The sequence below is a fragment of the Myxine glutinosa genome, chromosome 1 (assembly GCF_964187855.1).
Source record: "Myxine glutinosa chromosome 1, kmMyxGlut1.1, whole genome shotgun sequence".
Lineage (NCBI taxonomy): Eukaryota > Metazoa > Chordata > Myxini > Myxiniformes > Myxinidae > Myxine > Myxine glutinosa.
Genome location: NC_136261.1, coordinates 216371345 through 216394658, shown reverse-complemented (window position 1 = coordinate 216394658; position 23314 = coordinate 216371345). Strand labels below are relative to the sequence as shown.

At 42.3% G+C, this 23314-nt stretch overlaps 1 protein-coding gene across 1 annotated transcript in view; it reads right to left on the bottom strand.

Annotated features, from left to right (window-relative positions):
- Positions 1-23314, bottom strand: part of LOC137435261 (contactin-associated protein-like 2) — a 175787-nt gene that overhangs the window by 53191 nt on the left and 99282 nt on the right. The window contains exons 8-9 of the mRNA XM_078773729.1: positions 18409-18579; positions 17190-17408 (exon numbers count right to left, since the gene is read on the bottom strand). Coding sequence (XP_078629855.1) covers positions 17190-17408; positions 18409-18579 — 390 coding nt within the window. The remainder of the gene's footprint in view (positions 1-17189; positions 17409-18408; positions 18580-23314) is intronic.

Genomic DNA, 23314 nt, shown 5'->3' with positions numbered 1-23314 from the left:
CAAAGCTCAAGATGTCTAATGAGACTGAGAGTCAAATTAATGAGACTGAGAGACAAATGATTGGAATTTCTTTCTTAATGTTCAGAATATCCATCAGTTTCTGAGAGCGCAGATGGAGCAAGTCTAGAGTGGAGGTGCAAGGACAAAAGTAAAAATAGTAATAGAGTGAAAACTCTCAAATCCAAATTCCTTGGGACCAAACATCATTCGGATTACAGAATTTTTCCGATTTGAAAATATGGAACTTTTTTTGTTTACAAAGTCAAGACTGGTGGAAGAGCTATAGTACTGAATTGATCAGGATGCAACAGAACAAAAGGAACAATAGAAAGAGGGGGAAAACACCAATAGCAGGGTTGAAGGACAAAATAGAGGGAGAGTTGGATAAATGAGGAATTTTTGAGGAATGAGGGGTTGGAGAGGATGGCTTTGTGAAGAGGTTAAACTTCCACTTAAAGTTTGATTACAATGCTTTGTTGCCCTCTTACACATTTCCTGAAGAGTCATTTGTTTCATGAAGTTCAGTTTCTCCTTCATTCGTTTCTCTTGTGTAAGGTAAATATTCATTATTTCTTGTTTAGAGATAAAATTCATCCCCTGAAAGAAACATATACTTTTATCCAAGTTTTATTCCCTGATCAAAAGTCATCTTCTACTTTTTTTTTTCTTCACTCTCACTTTCACTGTCGTCATTATTATCTTCATTGGGGTTAATAACCATGTCAACAATCTCCATCTATCATCTGGCAGACCACAGGTGCTTCACTGTCACAATTCATCCACTCCACGATGTCATATTTCAACTTGCAGAATTTCAACTTTGTCTTTAATTGTAAGTTTAACATGCTTCCTTCTTGAACCACTAGAAGGAGCGGATGTGCGGAAGTTGATGCTTTTATCGAAGTTCAAACTTTTGTTCGGATTTTGTGATATTTCTGATTTTGGAATTTTGGATTTGAGCGTTTTCACTGTATATGAGGAAAGAGTTGAAGAAATTGCCTCTGACTTATATTCTTGGAATAAAACGCACTTATTCAAAGGTAAAGGTAGGTTGATCCCTGGTGTTGGGCTAGCGGTTAGGGTGCCGGCTTAGGATCCTAGGATCCTGGGTTCGAATCCCGGTCGATCGCTGAATTAACGCCAGGGGGGTTGACTCAGCCTGTCATCCTTCCGAGGTCGGCAAATTGAGTACCAGTTCACTGGTAATTCCCTGTTTGTCGTAAAAAGGCGACAAAAAGGGTTGGCGTCAGGAAGGGCATCCGGCCGTAAAACATTGCTTCAAAAAGGGGACCAAAAAAAAAACAACATACAGCCATGGTTCCCGAAAAAGGCCAACCCCTGCTTTGCGGGGAAAAATGGCCTCTAAAGGTGGTTTTTTAAATTTTATTTTATTCAAAAGAGCTCCGTCATGACTCCATACTTCATTGGAGACCGTTAAGAAGAGAAGGACTTTCCCATCACAGATTAAACCAGTTGCCAACATGTTTTGGAGGATGAAGATCTGACTTCAGGTGAGCTTGATTTTGAACTCTGGCCCACCTAAGGATGGACACATAATAGTTGTGCGACTTGTGGAGTGATTTTACGTTGGGAAACATTAATTCCCTCAAACTTCTTAACCTTCAGCCAATATGACAGCAATTTCTGAACTATCATCCAAAGTGAGCCATCGATCCTCCTTTTTGCCAAGTTCTTCATTGTTCAATGTAAAACTGTGGTAGGAGTGATGGAAGTCCATAAGAAGGTCTTTGTTCATAGTTCGATGGAACACTGCTTCCCTTGTGGGGCTGGTGTCCCAGATCACACCTGTCAATCCTGTAGAAACCAAAGCGTTGAGCATCATTTGTATCACTCACCAAAAGGATGAAGTACAAGACAGCCTGATCTTGCTCCTTGTGATCTTTCATCCCTCTTCTCCTCCCTTGCCTCTCTCGGTCACATGACTTCGTCTGGTAACACCCTCCTTGTTAACCTTGCAAAGTGCAGGCTTATAACTCGTCTCCACCTCTTTGATCCCCTTTTCTCAAACCTGTGTAATCAGCAATCTGAGTAAGTTTATTCACCCTCTTCCCTCCAGGGATTCAAAAGGCAGCTCACCATCATATATACCATTTTTACATCCTAGCTCCTACATCTACTACTCTTACATGAAAAGTTCCCTCTGTCAGTTCCTGCTCATTCGTGCATCCTCTTATTCTGGGTCTGCTACCTTACCAATGCTGTACCGCATGTCAATGCTTTGTTTTCTGGCCTCTTGCTTTTCCGCAAACCTTCATCGTATTCAGTTTGTGGATGCCCATCATTTACTGGCAGCCTTCATTTAAAAAATATATTAGCAACTGACCCAAAATGACTTTTCACAACAAACAGAATATAAATTTGCCTTTTACCTGCCTTGCTATAAACTCTATGTAATACGTTGAGATGATCCTTGCACATACAGAGCTGCAATTATAAACGTGATCAGATATGACATCGTTCTTCATTGTGAAAAAAAAACATCTAATGAGGATGCCACAACACAAAGCAAATGCTTTAGGTAAGCTGCGTAAGCGACTCAATGGGGCTTTGATACAAAATAATTTGATGACATTAAATATAAAGCTCATGATAGAACTTTAAGGGCACGAAGGAATTGTGGACGAACGCACTTGCATTGCACCGCTTGCTCTTAGAAGCTACGGAGATCAAGGCTTTGAAAATTATTGACATCACCCATAAAGTCTGTCCAGCAGGGCCTACTCCTTTATCAGCGTAGACTGGTTGGTGACTTTTTGATCTTCTGTTTTCTTTCTTCTGGTTTCGCTGCCACTGCCCTTTAAGCTATCTGCTTACGCCTCCCGAGGGCATTACTGGGGCAAGCAAATATATTCATTCAGCAACCCCCTCATTGTCACTATTTCGAATTTCAGGCTTCTTGCTTTCACTTGTCCTTCCATTTTCCCACCTGTGGAATCACCTTCTCGCTGTTTCAAGGTTACAGCTCACCATAATCTCATGTGACCCCCTCACCTCTCCCTCTGCCACCAAGAGGACTAAATAAACAATAACCAAACACATAATTAATATACGGCTACAGAGTGTTAAAGATGCCATACACATGACACAATAATTAAAGGGAACAATCAAATGTACACACAGGTTACTGTGAAACTTCCTCAACCAGAGAGTTCATAGGACACCTTACTCCGTGTAGTGTTCAAGTATATAATTCAGTTGAAATAAAATAAAGATTTTAAAGGTCGTATAAAAAAATTGTATTCTTGAAGTTTACCGCCGTTGACACAGTGTCTATTACACCACCTTATTTAACACGTTACTTTAGTTCTTCATGCCAGTTATTTGTCTCCTTTATGAAGTCTTTAAAAACAGTAATTTTCCTGTTTAGAATGATTTTCAATTGTTTGATTGTCAGGCAGACAGACAAAGGAAAAAATTATCTCGCTCCTCTCTGCCGCAGGTGCAATGGTGACAAATTCAGAGCCAAATTACTCGGAAACTACAGGTTCGTTTTCCCATTAATGTTCAGATTCGTGTTCAAAATATAACATTCAATTGAAATTAAGTTGCGCCTCAATCGTGGACTGACGTTTGTGGATTGACAGACGGATGGACAGGCAGAAGTGAACCATTTGCTTAACCTCATATGCCGCTTCGCATGTGCGGGATTATAACTTCATAGCATGCTGGTATAATATCAATGGTTTATAATGTCAATACAGGAGATAACTAGATGGTATTCATAGAATACTTTACCCTGCGCAGTCAACTTGGTGCGAGCCAACTCTTCTGTATTTGAAGTTTTTTTATATTTGATCCAATATGGCTGCCAGACCACGTGAGCGATGACATCATAAATTTACATTCTCTAATTCTAATATAATTGTTGCGTAAATCACGTTCAATAAATTTCAAACTGATCAGACTAAGCATTGCCCCTGTCAAATTATGACGTCATAATTAAGGCACCAACGACGTTAACATTTATTCCCCATGCGGAGCAATGGGTCACGCTTCAATTTTTTCCATGGAACAGTTTTGGAGATAGAGGTGCAACGTTCTTCGTTTTTTTTCCAAGATGGCGCCTGTACCACATGACCTATGATGTCATAATTATCATTAAAATATTCTACAGAAGGAGGATTTCAATATGGTGAAAATTTTTGTGTCAATCGGACCAACAGTTGTAGAGAAAAAGATTCATACTGATCGAATAAAGCATTGTACTTATCGATTTATGACGTCATAACAAAGGCAGTGATGACATCATCATTAACATATCTTATTCCCCATGGGGAGTACTTCGCAATGGGCCATGGTTCCATTTTTTGTATTGAGCGGTTTCAGAGATATATAGGTGTAACGTTATTCCAAGATGGCGTCCGTATCACATAACCTATGATGTCATAATTATGAATAAAAAAATGTACAGACGGAGGCGCTCCTATGATAAAATTTTTTGTCAATCGGACCAACGATTGCAGAGAAAATGAATTTTAAAAATAAAGACACGCACGTACGCAGCCGATTGGCTAACCCTGCTTTTAGTTTCGCGAGCGCAGGGTAAAACACATGGTAGGTGGCAGTGACATCATGCATCAGTTCTCAAATTTAGAGATAAGCATGACCTTTACAGGCATGAAATCTCGAAATCTCACAGAGCAATACAAAGATTGAGGTAAAAGCCCACTGTATGTGGCAACAGGTTGGCACCGATGTTATGACAGGAAGGTGAGGATGGGCTAAGGGATCCGGGCCCACCCACTTACAGATCCTAAAGTGACATAAAAAAGAAATGACAAATCGTTCAGTCGAAGTTAAGGACAATAATAATGGGAATAATAATAATAACAAGGTTGCATATCCTCATCGAGGATATAACAAGGATGCAAGTCCTCATGGGGCCAATGAATGTCTCATTACTTCTGTAAAATTTCTTGGGTTCTATAATATGAATTAGTACCAGTGGTACTCGTTTAGAACTCCCTTTATAGGGTCTCCTGGGTCCCGGTTTTGCGATGCTGGCCGTGCATTTATAGGGTGGATAGATATTGCCCGCACGTGTTTGGTGAAGATAGGAGACTTTATTTACGTCATTTTAAACCAAGTTTAGTATGAAAAATGGATGTAAGAAAAATGGTTTAAAACGAACGAAAAAATATAGCTGGCACTACTATTTATACTCCAACAGTGGTCACTGAAGAGGCCTAGATATTAATCGCTGAAAGAGTTTTTTTTTAATGAGCAATACCCACACCTAAATAAGTGGATGCCCTCCTTTTCCCCAACCATAGTGTGCATGCTGCCTCCCGGCCTGCAACAAGTTGACACACCATTCCTCAAGCTCTGATACAGGCAGGATTTCTCCAGGTACGAGATCTCACGAAGCAATACGCAGCCCCAAATACAGGCACGGGTTCACGCAAGAAAAACAAACATACAGCCGCTTTACAATGAGATTTGTCCACTGTCCATCATAAGAGTGCCCATGTGTTTTATACCTCTCCCCCCCCCCCCCCCCCCTTCCCATGCCTCCTCCCCCCAAGCCCCCAAGCCCTCTCCCTCCCACAGATCTCCCGATGTCCCTGTTCTCTGCTGTTGTACTTGTGTGCTTCCCTCTCTCTCTCCATCTTGTCTACCGCTCCCTTTATCTTATGTTTCATGTGTCCGTTTTTTTTTTGTGAATAATGCTTTAGCTCTTACACGAGCCTCGATCTTGTATACAAAAAAAAGAAAAAAAAAAAAAAAAAGAGGATAAATCAATCGTGCAATAAAGTGCATGGAACATTGGAACGGGTCACTTTGAAGTGCAGTATAAATGCAGTGCTGGGTAAACCACACCGTTTAATAAGTTGAATATGGCTCCAGATAAAAGTCACACTGCACTGGTACCGGAGTAACATGATAGCAGCACTGCAGCACCACCATGGCGCACAAAAACAAGATCGCTTTCAAGTCTAAAGAGTAATATGATGGCAGCACTTTATAACCACGATGGCGCATCTGCAATGGCATTCCTGTGATCTCTAGACCAGTAACATGACAAACAATGAGCCACTGAATTAATGGAGCCGGCGGGCTTCCATTTAGAGTTGCCATACATGTTCCTATTTGCTGTATGAAGCTTTTACGTAGCCAACATTGCTGTTCTCTTTGTTGTTGCTGTTTGTTGTGTCGAATTGCTTTGGGAGGTGCTGCACATTGTTCATTCTGGGAATACGGTTTGGCACCTTCAATCATGCTGCCTTGCTTTGGCAGTCTATTCAGATTAATTAAAACTAATTCATTTGGGGATTTTGACATCTGCTTCGATGAAGACGATTCCTTAAATAGTGCAGCAGCTCCTAAGTTCTATACCGTATACTGGGTGAGTATGGACAAAAAACTGAAAAGTGCATTTAAAACATCATTTCCTGACATTAACAAATACTTTACAATAACAACTATTCGAGGAAATGATCTGGAATCACATCATGACCTATTAGGTTAAACCTATAGTGTCAAACGGATGCGGTTTGAGTTGAGATTTAATTATTTAGGTTAACATAATTTTTTTTTAATTTCCTCTTTTTATGCCTCCGCCTCCGAGGAGAGGCATTATGTTTTTGGGTTGTCCGTCCGTCCGTATGTCCGTATGGGCTAAACCTCGTTTTTCTCAGCAACCATATGTCCGATTGAGACAAAACTTTCAGGGTAGAAGTGACACCTATGCAGAATGTTTTTGTGATAATTATGACATCATAGGTCATGTGGTATGGCAGCCATCTTGGATTAAAATCAAATAGGAAGTCCTTGGTGTCCTTGTGTTTTATACTTCTCCCTCCCCCCCCCCCCCCCTTCCCACGCCTCCTCCCCCCAAGCCCTCTCCCTTCCACACATCTCCCTGCTCTCAAATGTTGTGTTTGTGTGCTTCCCCTTCTCTCCCCATCTTGTTTTCCACTCCCTCTTTTTATATATTTTGTTTGTCTGGTTGATTTTTGTGAAGTAAATGTTAGCTCTTTCACGAGCCTCGATTCAGTATACAAAAAACAAAAACAAACAAAAATAATAATAATAAAAAAAATATTTTTCGGAAACCGCTGAATGGAAAATTTTTAAACTTGGCACATTGTCAAGTACTCCCAATGGGGAACACAAGCATGATAACGATGACATCATAGGTGAAGTGGTATACCAGCCAAAAATATTTTCATCGAATTCCTTATCCTAAAAATCTGAAATTGCATGCACATGATTTATGACCCATTTGTATTGAAATATTAAATTTATGACATCATAGGTCACATGGTTTGGCAGCCATATTGGATTTAACCTAAACCTTAAAAAAAATCTTCCCCCAAACCACCGAAGTGATCGACTCAACAATTTACATGTGTCATCGACGAGGCATTGGCAATTAAAAGTTGATCATGAAAACGTTATTGGTCACATGGTGTGGCAGCCATATTGGATTCAAGGACATATTAAATAATCATATCTCAGAAACCACTTACCCTATCGAAGCAAACTTTACAAATATCATCTAACACCATTGCTGCAAATAGTTTGAAAATGATGATGTTGTAGGTCACGTGGTTTGGCAGCCATCTTGGATAGAAAAACGAACCTTATCCGATCAACACGAAACTTCACAAACGTGATCCCCTGCCCATACATATGCAGAGTGTACATTTCTGATGTCATATGTCACATGGTTTGGCAGCCATATTAGCTTGAAAGGCGATATTAAAAAAAAAACCTTTTCCAAAACCACTTCACTGATCGATGTGAAACCAGCCCTGTGGTAAAAATGTGATACTTGAGAACAGCTGAAGGGATTTAAATCAAACTTGTTTATTTTTAGAACAGTCAATGAGGGCATCTCCCCATTGTCATGGACAGGGACTACGCGGAGGCATATTGGCGACGCAATCGCATTGCTCTAGTTTTCAGAAAAGCATGTGTCTGAGCCAGGGTCAATTGGGACAAGAAGCTGCAAACTCACAAACCAAATCCAAGTAAAAAAAAAAACAGACAAAAAGTCCAGCAAATATATAATATGAAAAAGGCCGTATCAGCAGTAAAGGAATGAGCTCCAGGAAAACAGAAGAGGATTATGGCATTCCACAAAACGTTATTTACAGACACCACAAGAATCTGGATACCAGACCTCAAGGGTTACAGATGGTTTTGAGTGCAGCGGTGGAGCAGCATGTCAGTAAGAGGATCCAGGCCTGTGCAAGTTGTGGTTTCCCATTCACACAATTGAGCTAAGGTATATTGTGAATAATTACCCAGATAAATGTAGCGTTGAAGAGGGAAAATTTCAAGGAGAACCATGTTATACAAGGATTTACAAGGAACTTTAGTGCAGGAGGACACTATTGGGCCCATCATACCTGCGCTATACATCATACCTGTGCTTGGCATAACTCCCTGTACCAGTGGCGCATCCAGACCTTGGCATCAAGGGGGGCAAAATCCTGCCAAATTGTATATGTCAGCAGGGAAGCATATATCGCATGTTCATTTGGGCAGGTGTTACCCTTATTGTTCTCAAGCATGAACCACCTCGGCTGCGGCAAAATAAAACCGTTAAGGAATCAGTACATTAATGTTGCTGTCTATCTAAATCTTCTATGTCTGAACAATCTAAAGATGTACTATATGGCATTATTTATATGGTAAATACAAATTCAACTTTGAACTGAGCATGACATGAAATCTTTGCACCTTTTGTGTATATTCCAGCAAAGCTGTCGATCACGATGAGTAATCTGCTCTTGATGCAAGATCCTCTTACAGAATAAACAATGTCAGCCCAGAAAGCCATTCTTCAGTCATTGTGGAGCGAAGATGATTCTCGATCAGTTTGACCCTGCTGAATGATCGCTCAGCTGTAGCTGTAGCTGAAGAAATTGGAAATGTCCTTATGATATGATCCAGTCTTGTAAGAGTCCCTATGATATGATCCAGTCTTGTAAGAATCCCTACAATATGATCTAGTCTTGTAAGAGTCCCTACGATATGATCCAGTCTTGTAAGAGTCCCTACAATATGATCCAGTCTTGTAAGAGTCCCTACGATATGATCTAGTCTTGTAAGAGTCCCTACAATATGATCTAGTCTTATAAGAGTCCCTACAATATGATCTAGTCTTGCAAGAGTCCCTACGATATGATCCAGTCTTGTAAGAGTCCCTACGATATTCTCCAGTCTTGTAAGAGTCCTTACGATATGATCCAGTGTTGTAAGAGTCCCTACAATATGATCCAGTCTTGTAAGAGTCCCTACGATATGATCCAGTCTTGTAAGAGTCCCTACGATATGATCCAGTCTTGTAAGAGTCCCTACAATATGATCTAGTCTTGTAAGAGTCCCTACAATATGATCTAGTCTTGTAAGAGTCCCTACGATATGATCCAGTCTTGTAAGAGTCCCTACAATATGATCCAGTCTTGTAAGAGTCCCTACGATATGATCCAGTCTTGTAAGAGTCCCTACAATATGATCCAGTCTTGTAAGAGTCCCTACGATATGATCCAGTCTTGTAAGAGTCCCTACGATATGATCCAGTCTTGTAAGAGTCCCTAGAATATGATCTAGTCTTGTAAGAGTCCCTACGATATGATGCAGTCTTGTAAGAGTCCCTACGATATGATACAGTATTGTAAGAGTCCCTACAATATGATCCAGTCTTGTAAGAGTCCCTACGATATGATCCAGTCTTGTAAGAGTCCCTACAATATGATCCAGTCTTGTAAGAGTCCCTACGATATGATCCAGTCTTGTAAGAGTCCCTACAATATGATCCAGTCTTGTAAGTGTCCCTATGATATGATCCAGTCTTGTAAGAGTCCCTACGATATGATCCAGTCTTGTAAGAGTCCCTACAATATGATCCAGTCTTGTAAGAGTCCCTACGATATGATCCAGTCTTGTAAGAGTCCCTATGATATGATCCAGTCTTGTAAGAGTCCCTACGATATGATCCAGTCTTGTAAGAGTCCGTATGATATGATCCAGTCTTGTAAGAGTCCCTACAATATGATCTAGTCTTGTAAGAGTCCCTACAATATGATCTAGTCTTGTAAGAGTCCCTACGATATGATCCAGTCTTGTAAGAGTCCCTACGATATGATGCAGTCTTGTAAGAGTCCCTACGATATGATCCAGGCTTGTAAGAGTCCCTACGATATGATCCAGTCTTGTAAGAGTCCCTACGATATGATCCAGTCCTGTAAGAGTCCCTACAATATGATCCAGTCTTGTAAGAGTCCCTACGATATGATCCAGTCTTGTAAGAGTCCCTACGATATGATCCAGTCTTGTAAGAGTCCCTACGATATGATCCAGTCTTGTAAGAGTCCCTACGATATGATCCAGTCTTGCAAGTCTCCCTACAATATGATCCAGTCTTGTAAGAGTCCCTACAATATGATCCAGTCTTGTAAGTCTCCCTACAATATGATCCAATCTTGTAAGAGTCCCTACAATATGATCCAGTCTTGTAAGAGTCCCTACGATATGATCCAGTCTTGTAAGAGTCCCTACGATATGATCCAGTCTTGTAAGAGTCCCTACAATATGGTCCAGTCTTGTAAGAGTCCCTACGATATGATCCAGTCTTGTAAGATTGGCATAAGCGCATCTCATGTGTTCTTGATCATGAATGTGAAGAATCCTTGTGGGTTTGTTATTTCAATACTATCGACATCATTCCCTTGTCGGTAAAGGGTTCAAAAGTTTTTGTATTCAGCCAGGAGTTGGCCCACTTCTGCTTCACTAATAATGAAGAAGTGCAAGGCCCGAAACAGCTTCACTTTTATTCATGACGGAGAAATTACCATTTAATGTATTTTCTTTATCAGGAGCAGGCCATGAATTCCAGCAGACAGGACGCCAGTTTAACGTTCATGGGGCACACACATTGATGAATCTCCCTGCCTGTGAAACATCAGGATGACAGTTTATAGCTGGGTCGGGATTCAAACCCAGAGACAAATTAGAGGAGAGGGTGCATACCTTTAGGCCATCCTGTCAGCAGTGAGAATGATCAAGAGCAGTGAGAATGATCAAGAGTAGCGAGAATGACCATGCGTAATGAGATTGAGCAAGTGCAGCGAGAACTAGATGTATATGATCACAAAGAGATAGCTAAAGGTACTTGCCTCTCCCGGCTTACCCTTGGCGATCGCTCGTGACTTATCCTTGGCCCACGATCCAATGATGGCCTATTTTGTTCGGACCGCCATATGACCTTGACCTTCACCATTTATGGATATAGTGTAAATTAAGAAAATTTGTCCTCATCTACAATCTATCCATAAAACTCAAAAGACCATGAAAACTGGGAGGAAAATTATTCAAGTTAAGATCAAAAAGGTATTTTTGAAAAAAAAAATTTTTGGGGATAAAAAGGTAATTGTTACAATCTGTGACAATTCCTCTTGACTTGGTCGAGTGCCTTGGTCGAGGCTATCTAGTGAGGGCAATTTCATTCTGACCAGACACACCTTAGGCAAGTTATGGCGGAAAATGTAAAAATGTCTGTAATTGGGTAATGACCTTAAAAATTAGGTCAAGGTAAAAAAAAAAAAACGATGTCATGCCTCCTTGCTTTTTATTCCCATTATTGATGCAAAATTTCATTGTGAAAGTCCCAGCCGGCTCCGAGCTTAGAAATCGATACAGTTTGGGAATTGGGAGTGTTGGGAGTGCAGGAAGAATTTTTTTCTAAATGGTGGTTTAGCGCTCTTATGGGTCTAAAAAACTGAGGAACCATTAAAATTGGGGGCAAACTCGAAATAAACCCTACAACAGCTATAAGCCTCCCCCTAACCTAAAAGGGAAGGCTTAACTATAACAGCACTCCATAGACCCTGCTATGTTTGCCTACTATGCCCAGTACATAGGCCAGGCTGACAAGTTTACCTTTTGTATCCACTGAAAGGCCAGATCTGAATCCGGACCTGAACCTAATCTAATTGGTTTGTTCTTGTCCCCGAACCAACTCGTCCAATTTGTTTCGTCCGAACCCGTCCACAACGTTTTGAAATATCATGCCAAATATCGTTTTTGGCCTCATCTCTCAATGGTGAAGAATCGTTCAGAAATTAAAAATTCTCAGATCCGGATTCTGATCTTCACCAAAATCGAATCGATTCCACCATGTCACACATCAACCTCTCCACCAAATTTCGCCCTAATCCGTCCACAACTTTTTGTGATATCCTGTTCACAGATGGACAAACAAACAAACAGACGAAAACATAACCCCCGCCCACCTTTGCTGGTGGAGGGAATAACAACAACAGCAACAATAACACAGAAGCTTTCTGCACAGTTTTGACAGAGGAGAATAATATAATTTTGTGCCGACCGAGTAACCTGGGGGCATTTTTCATGTCCTCCATAATGATTTCACCGATTTAAAAAATATATTGTTTTGCTATTTGTTGTATTGAAATGATAATTTGTCATTACGATTTGACAGGTTATTATAATTGCTGTATGTTGTAGTCATCTGGATCTTATATATTAAAAACGTAATAAAAATGTATGTGTATGAAAGCCTTCAAACCCATTGGCTTGACAGCTGGCCTGACTCCACCCACAAATGTCAGCAGGAAAATCATACGCCCACCATTTTAGTGTTCTGATATGTCGAAGACTTTTTTTTTTTTAGGATACAAGATCGAGGCTCGTGTAAGAGCTAAACATTGATCACAAAAAAACAAACGGACACATAAAACATATAATAAAGGGAGCGTGAGACAAGATGTGGAGAGAGTGGGAAGCACACAAGTATGTACAATATTTGAGAGCAGGGACATCGGGAGATCTGTGTGAGGGAGAGGGCTTGCGGGGAGGAGGCGTGGGAAAGGGTGTGGGGGGTGGGAGGGTGGGAGAGGTATAAAAAAAACACATGGACACTGCGAGGACTTCAAGGAAAAAAGTCGGTATTTCAACAAAGTGTATCTGGGGTGAATTAACGGGGGTAGAAAAGATAAAGGTTTTGGAAGGGGGAAGATAAGAGATGGTGGTGAACAGCTGTTTTAAAGACCTGGAGGGATGAGTGGGATTGAAGAGAGTGAGGGAGTTTGTTCCAGAGGCGGGAGAAAAGAGAAATGAAAGAGTGAAGGTGAGCAGAGAATCTTGATTTTGGCAGTTTCACTAGAAGAGGGTTGCTGGCAGATCTTGTGCAGATCTGTAGGAGTATTTGGGGGACAGAGCACAGACAGCGCTGGGGAGCTAGGCCAGAGAGGAGTCGGTAGAAGACAGAAAGACCACCAACCTGCCTGCGGTGAGTGAGTGAAAGGCCTTCAGAATCAGCTTCATCACGGGAGATTCCAATGATTCTGAAAGCTTTGGTTTCAACAGCTTGAAGCCGAGCTAGGTGTGAGGCAGGAGCACCGGCCCAGAGGGGAGAGCAGTATTCCATTGAGCTGCGGATGAAAGCCTTGCATATGGTGAGGAGCTAGGGTGTGCCAAGGAAGGACTTCGCACGATGGAGGATGCCCAGTCGGCGATTGGCTTTGCAGGCCAGCTTGGAAATGTGGTTTTCCCAGGAAAGATCATGGCAGTTAGTGAGACCCAAGAGCTTGAGTGACAGAACTTCTTGGAGAGGATTGTTGAGAAAGTAGATGGGAGGGTTGTCCAGACGGTCTTTTCGGAGAGACATAGTGAGAGTGTGAGATTTGTCAGGATTGAAAGACATGTTCCACTTGTTTGACCAGTCTGTGATTTTGTCCAGGTCTGCAGAGAGTGAGGAGGCTGCAGACTGCCGATCCGAGGGATGAGGTATGGAGCGGCAGAGAGTGGAGTCATCAGCAAAGAGATAGAGAGGATTTTCCAGAGAGTCAGATCATTGATGAAGACCAGAAAAAGCACAGGGCCCAGAACACTGCCTTGGGGAACTCCAGCCTGAACAGGAAGGGGAGATGAGAGAAATCGTTTCAGGGCCAAACGTTGACTATGACCAGAGAGGAAGTCCGCAAGCCATGGGTGGAGATTCCATGGTTACCATTGGAGGAGAGTTTGTTGAGCAGAGCGGGGTGCCAGACCGTATCGAAGGCACGTGATATGTCGAGGGAGACAGCTCTGATTCCTGTTTGGCATTGAGGACCTCCATCCATTGTTGAGACAGCAGAAGCAGCATGTTCAGAGTAGAGTGACCAGGTCTGAAAACAAATTGATGATCGGAGATCAAGCCATTGGAGAAGAGGAAAGATTTGATATCCGAAGCAATGATGGATTCCATGACTTTGCTGATAATTGGGAGCAGGCTGATTGGTCTGCAGTTGCAAGGATCTGTTTTTGAAGCTTTTTTGTGTAAAGCGGTGATGTTGGCTGATTTCCAAGCTGATGGCAGATGACCTTAAGCAAAAGAGAGGGTGAAGAGAACAGAGGGAGGGTGTGAAAGAGTGGCAGAGCAGGATTTTAGGACCCGTGGGCTGATGCCGTCTGGTCCAGTTGCAGAATCAGAGTCGAGGATTGACAGAAACTACTCTACCTTGTCAGGAGAGAAGGACACAGAGGCCAGGAGCAGTTGGGTTCGACTGGGTACAGTGGGTACAGAGAGAGACGGGTTTGGGACACAAGTTTAGGAAGTATCATATTCACAATCGCCATGCCCTATGACTTTTTTGTTCGGTGTAAAACGAAAACGACTGTTAAAAGGATCATCAAATATTGAAAGGTTGGAGCGGATTGGCATCACAGGCCTTGCAAAGTCGATGTAGTTCTCATACTTCAGGCCATAGGCTTCAGGCCTCTGGTGTCAGTTTATGGACCATTGCAATTACAATATATCTGAGCTATATAACCACAATGTATTTTAAATGCACATAAGCAGTAGGCATGTTTTGGTTTCATGTACTTAACCCGGGTTATTTTTATTTTCAGGAGTAATTGAGGCAGCGTTTTGTTGACAATACAACACCTAGATAATGGGATGAGCAATTTTAATAATAATTGAATCTTTTTGAACGTAATTTTGGTTTTTAGCACGAGTTGTCAAGGCTGAATAGTGAAATTGTTGCCTGCAGTAGTCGTTCGTTGATGATGCCGAGCGACCCTTCTGTATCGCACAGAAGGGTCGCTCGGCATCATCAACGAACGACTACATTTCAGGATCACACAAGACAGTGCTAATTCCCAGCATTGCAATGCAGCCAACTGACCAAGTCCTTCCCATTTCCTTGGCACTGACATCAGTTCTCAGTACAGCTTGCATATGGCATGACAATAAATAAGTCTCAAGGTCAAACTTTTTCAAACAGTTGGAGTGCACCTGCATCATCCAATTTTCACACTTCGCCAACTAAATGGTGTTGCTTCCCGCATTTGCCATCTACAAAATAGTTGGTTACTTAGTAACAGCAGAATTCATCCAACAAAACCAAAAACGTTGTATATAAGAGAAGTGCTTAGACTTTTTAGTGAAATCAAATTTTTGGTCGTAAAAATGTTTTAAAATATTTTGCATGCAACGCTGCAAGGAGCAGCCTAGTCTGCACTATAAAAGGAGCCATGCGTGCTTGCAAGTTCCAGACCCCTCTATACCTTGAGTCCTCTTCACACCCCCAAAGACCCTTTAATACCCCAAGACCGTTTAGAACATCACCTCCACTCATTTATTCCTCTCTTTCCCCACCTGTAGAACTGCCTTCCACACTCTCTTCAATCCAATTATCCCCTCCGGGCCTTCAACACAGCTGTTCAACACCATCTTAGGTGTGTGTTCAACACCCCCATCCAAAGCCATGATATTTTCCACACGCATTAAACCACCTCCTGCCCTCAAAATTTTGTTTGCGTACCATAAAGTGGGGTGACTTTGAACACAGCCGGGGTTTTTACGGTAAAAAAAATCATCCGAATGAACCTCGTAACAAGTGTTGAAAGTCACCCCGGCATTGAAAGTCACCCCACTTTACGGTATCTACCTTGTTCACCCCTTTTATTCTCCCCTAACCCTCATCGTTACCTGCATCCCTTGTTCGGCCGTCTCCGTATACCTTCTCCCTCTGCCCTGCTGTTGGCGTTTCCCCTTTCTCCTGCTGTTCCCTGTGTTATGTTGCGTCCTGATCTGTTCTGTGTCCTTGCTCTTCCATGAGCATAAAAAAAAAAAAAAAAACACCTTTAGAGGCCATTTTTCCCCGCAAGCGGCGGTTGGCCTTTTTCGGGGACTGTGGTTGTTGTTGTTTTTCGGTCCCCTTTTGAAGCAATGTTTTACGGCCGGATGCCCTTCCTGACGCCAACCCTTTTTGCCGCCTTTAACGACAAACAGGGAATTACCAGTGAACTGGTGCTCAATTAGCCGACCTCGGAAGGATGACAGGCTGAGTCAACCCCCCTGGTGTTAATTCAGCGATCGACCGAGATTCGAACCCAGGATCCGAGGAATCCTAAGCCGGCACCCGAGCCGCTAGCCCAACACCAGGGTTACTCTTCCATGAGCATAGACAATACATATTTAAAAAATCCTTAAGATCCCTTAAGCCGCACAAGACCCTTAAGACCCCCAAGACCCTTAAGACCCCCAAGACCATTTAAGACCCTTCATGCTCCAACACTCTTTCAAAACCCTTTTAAAACCTTGAGACCCTTTAGACCCGATTTATAACCCTAAGGCCCTGTAGACCCCTAAGATCCCCAATACCCCCAAGTACCCTTTAGACCCTTCAGACCCCTAAAGCCCACCTTTACTGTTAAGCCAACACCAGGCTCGTCTATAAGGTAATCACGTACCATGTGGCATGGCCCATATCATCACTTAACGTTGAATATTCCCGTTTCTACCAATACACACTAAAAAATTGCTCATTTGAGGTGAGACATATACGAACCTGTTGGAGACGGGTACCCTGCTAGTATATACTAATTATACCAGGGCTGTATGGTATTGTAAATGGGCATCTTGAGTAAACCCAGGAGTACCAAACTCGACTTGCAAGTAGAAATTTAGGACAATACGATTTTCTCTCACAAAATTATATTCCTTCAAAGATTAATTCTCAGCACACTATCACATTTGTGTAAAATTAAGGCATCCAAAGAAATTCTACAATTGCTGTGTAATTTGTGAAGAGAGTATTCTTCAATAAGCACACAGGGATAAAGTTAGGAGAGACGAACACGTGACAATTTGTCTTGAGTGCAGAGGTTAAACCCTCCTTTAGCAACTTTTCATCACTCTCCCTCACCTACAAACAGCTGACTACTGAGCAGCAGACGTGTGTGGCCATGGGTTGGAGCAGGTACCACACTGTGTGGCAGGGTGTCCACACGCAGCCAGGCCTCACGTAGGTTGCGCTCAGCACGCACACTGTGCCAGTGGTTGTCAGTGAGCGGATGCGGAGATCTTACCCGCACCTCCACTGGTCCGTTGCCCAAGTCGAACGAAAATGTGACTTCCCATGGAGCTGTTCATCATGTGAAACACCATCAGTCAGAATAACAAGATTCTCAAATAAATACAATTCAAAGACTTAAATCAGAATTCCATCAATATCCCACTCCACTTCTCATTTAAGTTACTAGGGCATGCCCGTACTATATATATATCTAAAATTATATCCCCCCCCCTATTTACATGAAATGGTTTGGTCCAAAGCGAACGGCTTGCGAGTGGTGACAATCCCCCCCCTCTATTTACATGCAATGGTTCGGTCCAAAGCGAACGGCTTCCGGAGTTTGGTAAAGAAATCGCCATCGCGTACACAAACGCGCAGGAAAGCGAATGAATCGCAAATTCGTTTTTATTAGTTGTAAAACATAATGCCCAATTATTCAATTAGCGCCAACGTATTTTGGCTGTTTGCAATTTAATCGCAAGGCAAAGTAGAAAGAGAAGAGGGAAAAAAAGAAAAGCCTTGCCTTGCTGCAAACAGCTGCTGCAAACAACAACAACAGGGAAGGCTGCACTGTCCGGAAGTTGGCATATCGCAGTTACGATTATTTTAGTGTTAATGGCCAATTATTCAATTAGCGCCAACGTATTTTGGCTGTTTGCAATTTAATCGCAAGGAAAAGTAGAAAGAGAAGAGGGAAAAAAAGAAAAGCCTTGCATTAACGCATTAACGCTTGCATTGCATTAACGGTTCGGCACACGTGATAGCTCGCTGCTCTCTGATTGGTTGAAGCGTTTTTTGGACATAGCTCGGTAGGTACTTGTCCGATTAATTTCAAACCTTGAAAAGGCACATCCTCGGGTCCCCAGCAATATACCTGGCAAGTTTCAAGTATATCGGACCCGTGGTTGTCGAGAAACAGCGGTCACAGACAAACACACAGACACACAGACACACAGACACACAGACACACAGACACACAGACACACAGACACACAGAGATTACTGGAATTATAGATAGATTCATCAAAACCCCCTTGATGTTTTACTTCGCAATACTCTACTTCCTTACATGTGAGTTGGAGACGCAGGAAGCTATGCAGACCCAGGCTCTCCAGGTATATCCCACCAGGAGCTGAGGTTTTAAAGTAAAAGGCCACATCGAAGCTGGTCTCCCCTCGGAGTGCCGGGTAGAGCAGATATGCCGAGCGGCTTGTGAACAGGGCCGCGTTCCAAAATACGCCTGCATGCATGATGGGCCAAACACAAGTCAACTGTTTATTTGAAATTGACAGGTTCAAATCCATTTGTCCTGAGTCTCTTTATAAATTAAATAAATACTTTGAGATCAATCAGCAAGTATGCAACATTCCAAAGTAAATGCAGTCCTCTGGTAGCATAATGTGGAAGCAGACTCAGGAAATTAGTCGTATGCCTGCCTATGAGGTGTGTGTTATAGGATTTGATGCCCTCCAGACACAAATTAAACTCCAATATCAGGTGCCTGATTGGATAATGCAGCAGTTATATGAACCCTTTAGGTGTGAGGGTACAAAAGCAGACATAATTGACCAACTGCCACCAGGCTTCGGAGGATGGTGAGAGACTTGAGGGGTTTGACTGTTGGTGAGCTTGATGTTAGACTATGCCTCCTCGAAGGACTAATACACATACGTAGGAACTTTAGGTTTTCTTAAGTTGGCTTGCCTTCGAAGTTGAGAATGCAAGCTGCTTTTTGTACGATTACCGAGCCTAATGCCTCAGTGTCCCAGGGTTGGGATGTTGAATCGCACAATCGAAGGCATGATGCCATGAACAACACTGGTGAAGGACAGAAAGCAGTCTTTTGAGGAAGGACTTTCAGATCTGTTGATATCAGGAACTGACGAGTCTGTGATGCACGAAACTGATTTCAGACCACAACAATCTGCCTTTCTGAACTGTCATAAATGTTGGCACCTTTGCGGCTCTCTGAAATGGCTGAGGAGACAAACACTTATGTAAGCATGTGATCAGAAGAGCTAAGAGAGTAGGAGGACTCTCATGCTATGTCCATATTTTTGTGTACTTTTAAAGGTCTACCAACGAGAACAATGCGAATTGTGTCACCAATATGCCTCCGCATAGTCCCACAACAGGTAGATGCCATCACTCTGCATATGTATGGGTAGGGAATCACGTTTGTGAAGTTTCGTGTTGATTGGATAAGGTTCGTTTTTCTATCCAATATGGCTCCCAAACCATGTGACCTATGACATCATCATTTTCAAACTATATGCAACAGTGCTGTTAGATGATATTTCTAAAATTTCGCATCGAAAGGGTGAGCGGTTTCAGAGATATAATTATTTAATATTTTTCTTCAATCCAATATGGCTGCCAAACCATGTGACCTATGACGTCATAAATTTAATATTTCAATACAAATGGGACATAGATCATGTGCATGCAATTTCAGATTTTTAGGATAAGGAATTCCATTAAAACATTTTTGGCTGGTATACCACTTCACCAATGAAGTCATCATTATCATGCTTTTGTTCCCCATTGGGAGTACTTGACAATGTGCCAAGTTTAAAAATTTTCCATTCAGCGGTTTCCAAGAATTTTTTTATTATTATCTGCTTTTAATCCAAGATGGCTGCCATACCACATGACCTATGATGTCACAATTATCATAAAAACATTCTGCATGGGTGTCACTCCTACCCTGAAAGTTTGGTCTCAATCGGACATGTGGTTCCTGAGAAAAACGAGGTTTAGCCCGTACAGACATACGGACATACGGACGGGCGGAGGCATAAAAACTATTCCAAGCATCATCTATTATTAAAGGTGATGTATCCATCAGTGTGTCCATCACGCTTTATTCGAAATGGTTCCTGCTGTCATATAATTATATATATGGGACCATTGTTAAGCTATTCGTCGATTTACTTTGAACAAAATTATGTGTCTGTTTAATCATAGCAATGCCTGATGTAAAAGCCTGTCTTTCCAGGAGGGAAGAATAAGCAGGAAGGAACTGGATGGAGCTTTACAGTCGTGGCCAAAAATATTGGCACCCTTGCACTTTTTTCAAATAATGCACCATTTCTTCCAGAAACTTGTTGAAATAAAAAAATATTTTGGTATCCACAAATGTATTTCTTTGGATTGCAGTGGAACAAAACAAAAAAGCTAAAAAATTACTAAATCTTAGGTTATTCCACACATAAATCCTACAATGGCCCGGACAATATTATTGGTATCTTTTAGGAGTTGTTAGAAATCATTAGATTTCAGGCAGGTGATTCTCCTTTCCTTTGGAATTGAACTCACCTGTGGTGGGTTGCAAGTGCCCGTAATATAAAAATCACTCATTCAACCAGTTTGAATAGGGAAAAGGAGTCATTCTGCTGTTTTGTGTCATTGTCTGTACCGCAATGAGCATGGAGAAAAGAAAGAAAACCAGAGAATTGTCTGAGGAGGTCAGACACAAGATTATAGCCAAGCATGTACAATCTCAAGGTTACAAGTCCATCTCCAGAGATCTTGATGTTCCTGTGTCCACCGTACGCAATGCTATCAGGAAGTCTAAGGCCATGGCACTGTAGCCAACCTCCCTGGACGTGGGGCAAGAGAAAACTTGATCGAAGATTGCAGCGAAGGATTGTTCGATTGGTGGAGAAAGTACCTCGATCAACTGCCAAATAGATTCAAGCTGACCTTCAGACATAAGGTACGACAGTCTCATCTCGCACCATCCATCGCCACCTCAATTAAGGGGGGTTCTATGGTAGGAGACCCAGGAGGACCCCAGTGCTGAGAGAGAGAGAGAGAGAGACATAAGAAAGCCCGACTGGAGTTTGCCAAAACACACCTGAACAAGCCAAAATGCTTCTGTGGACAGAGGAGACCAAATTAGAGCTTTTTGGTAAAGCACATCATCTCTGTTTACAGAAAACGAAATGAAGCCTTCAAAGAAAAGAACACCTTCCCTACAGTCAAACATGGAGGAGGTTCAGTGATGTTTTGGAGTTGCTGTGCTGCCTCTGGCAATGGGTGCCTTGAATGTGTGCATTAAATCATGAAATCAGGAGATTACCAAGGCATTTTGGAGCGCAATGTTCAACCCAGTGTTAGAAAGCTGGGTCTCTGTCGAAGGTCATGGGTCTTGCAGCAGGACAATGACCCCAAACACACTTCAAAAAGCACCCAGGAATGGTTCAAGACAAAACGCTGGACTGTTCTGAAGTGGCCAGCAAGGAGTCCAGATCTAAATCCCATTGAACACCTGTGGGGAGATCTGAAAACAGCAGTTGGGAGAAGGCACCCTTCAAATCCGGGACAACTGGATCAGTTTGCATAAGAAGAGTGGATCAAACTGCCAGTAGAGAGATGTAGGAAGCTCATTCATGGCTAAAGGAAGCGCTTCACAGTTATTTTGTCCAACGGCCGTGCTACCAAATATTAAGTCTCAGGTGTCAATAATTTTGTCAATGCCATTTCTGTTTATTTTCTGATTTAAAAGGACATATTAAGTTCTGAATCAAAAACAAAGGTTCTGTAACATTAACAGTGAAATAAAGAATTGTGGAGACCAAATGCTTACGTCAATTTAAACTTGTTTTTAGAGAAAATTGTGAGTAATTTGAGAAAATTGCAAGGGTGCCATTATTTTTGGCCACAACTCTAATGTTGCGATTCCAACAGTATCACAGCAGGCACTGTTTAGAAAAAAGTGTGACGGACGGACATGGAGGAGCACGCAGAATTATAGATTGTAATGTTTTTTAAGACATACAACCCCCCCACCCCAATGCAAGTCAGGAGCCAAATCTTTCCCATTCTTACCTGCTGCCCGAACTCGTCAGGGCAGCACAGTCATGGCTAAAGTGCCGATTGGTCCCCATAAACTGGCCCTTTCCCTCGTGTCTCCGGGTCTCTGTCTCTCTCTCCCTCTCCCTCTCCAACTCTAACTCTATCATGGCCTTGACTTCATGAAGGCAGGGGTACACCATCCTGGATGTGGGAGATATCTGGGTCGGTCTTGGGAGATCGATCGGCTCTCTCCTTGCCGCGGGTTTGTTCGAGAGAACGGTCTGGGGCTATACAACAACAACTACGTGTACAACTATTGGGGATGCCTCTTTGTGGTGGTTGTACCCCCCAACGCAAGTTAGGGGCCAAATCTTCCCCATTTTTCCCTGCTGCCCGGATTCGTCGGGACAGCGCAGTCACGGTTAGATTGCTGATCGGTCCCCATGGACTGGCCCTTTCCATCTTGTCACTCTCTCTCGACTCTCTTTCTGTCTGTCTTTGTCTCTCTCTTTCTGTCTCTCTCTGTCTAACTCTGTCATGGCCCTGAATTCATGAAGGCAGGGATACACCATCCTGGATGTGGGGGATCTCTGGGTTCTCCTCTGAGATTGATCGGCTGCCTACGTGCGGCGGGCTTGTTTGAGAGAACTGTCCGGGGCTATACAACAACAACCACAACAACTACAACTACAACAACTATGTGTTGTAAAACATTCTTTTTTCAGGTATTTATCTTCATTTTACATCATCATTGCGACTCACAGATAGACATGCAATAAGTTTGTGAAGTGCAACGTGCTGACTTTTGATTAAACCCAACCACAAAGCAATGGGCAGGTACAGCTAGTAATATAAAAGAGAAAATGTATATTAAATATAATAGGTGAGGTATGTCGTGCTTGTAATCTGGTTATAATTTAATATAATGGAAGACCTTTTACAAAAAGCACGTTTCATCAACCACATTTTATTTGAGGCAGTGGAGTTATTGAGATTCCCTGCCTCGGTTTTAGGCTCTGCTGACACTGCTCTAAAGTGCACCAGTAGGGCCATTACAGAGTGACTGCGAGGCTCAAATATGCCTGTTGAAGCACAATATTTGCCTAACTAATTTATTTCTGGTCCTGCAGTCCAAATCCACGAGTGGTCTCTCATTGCTGAAATAGTCCCAAGAT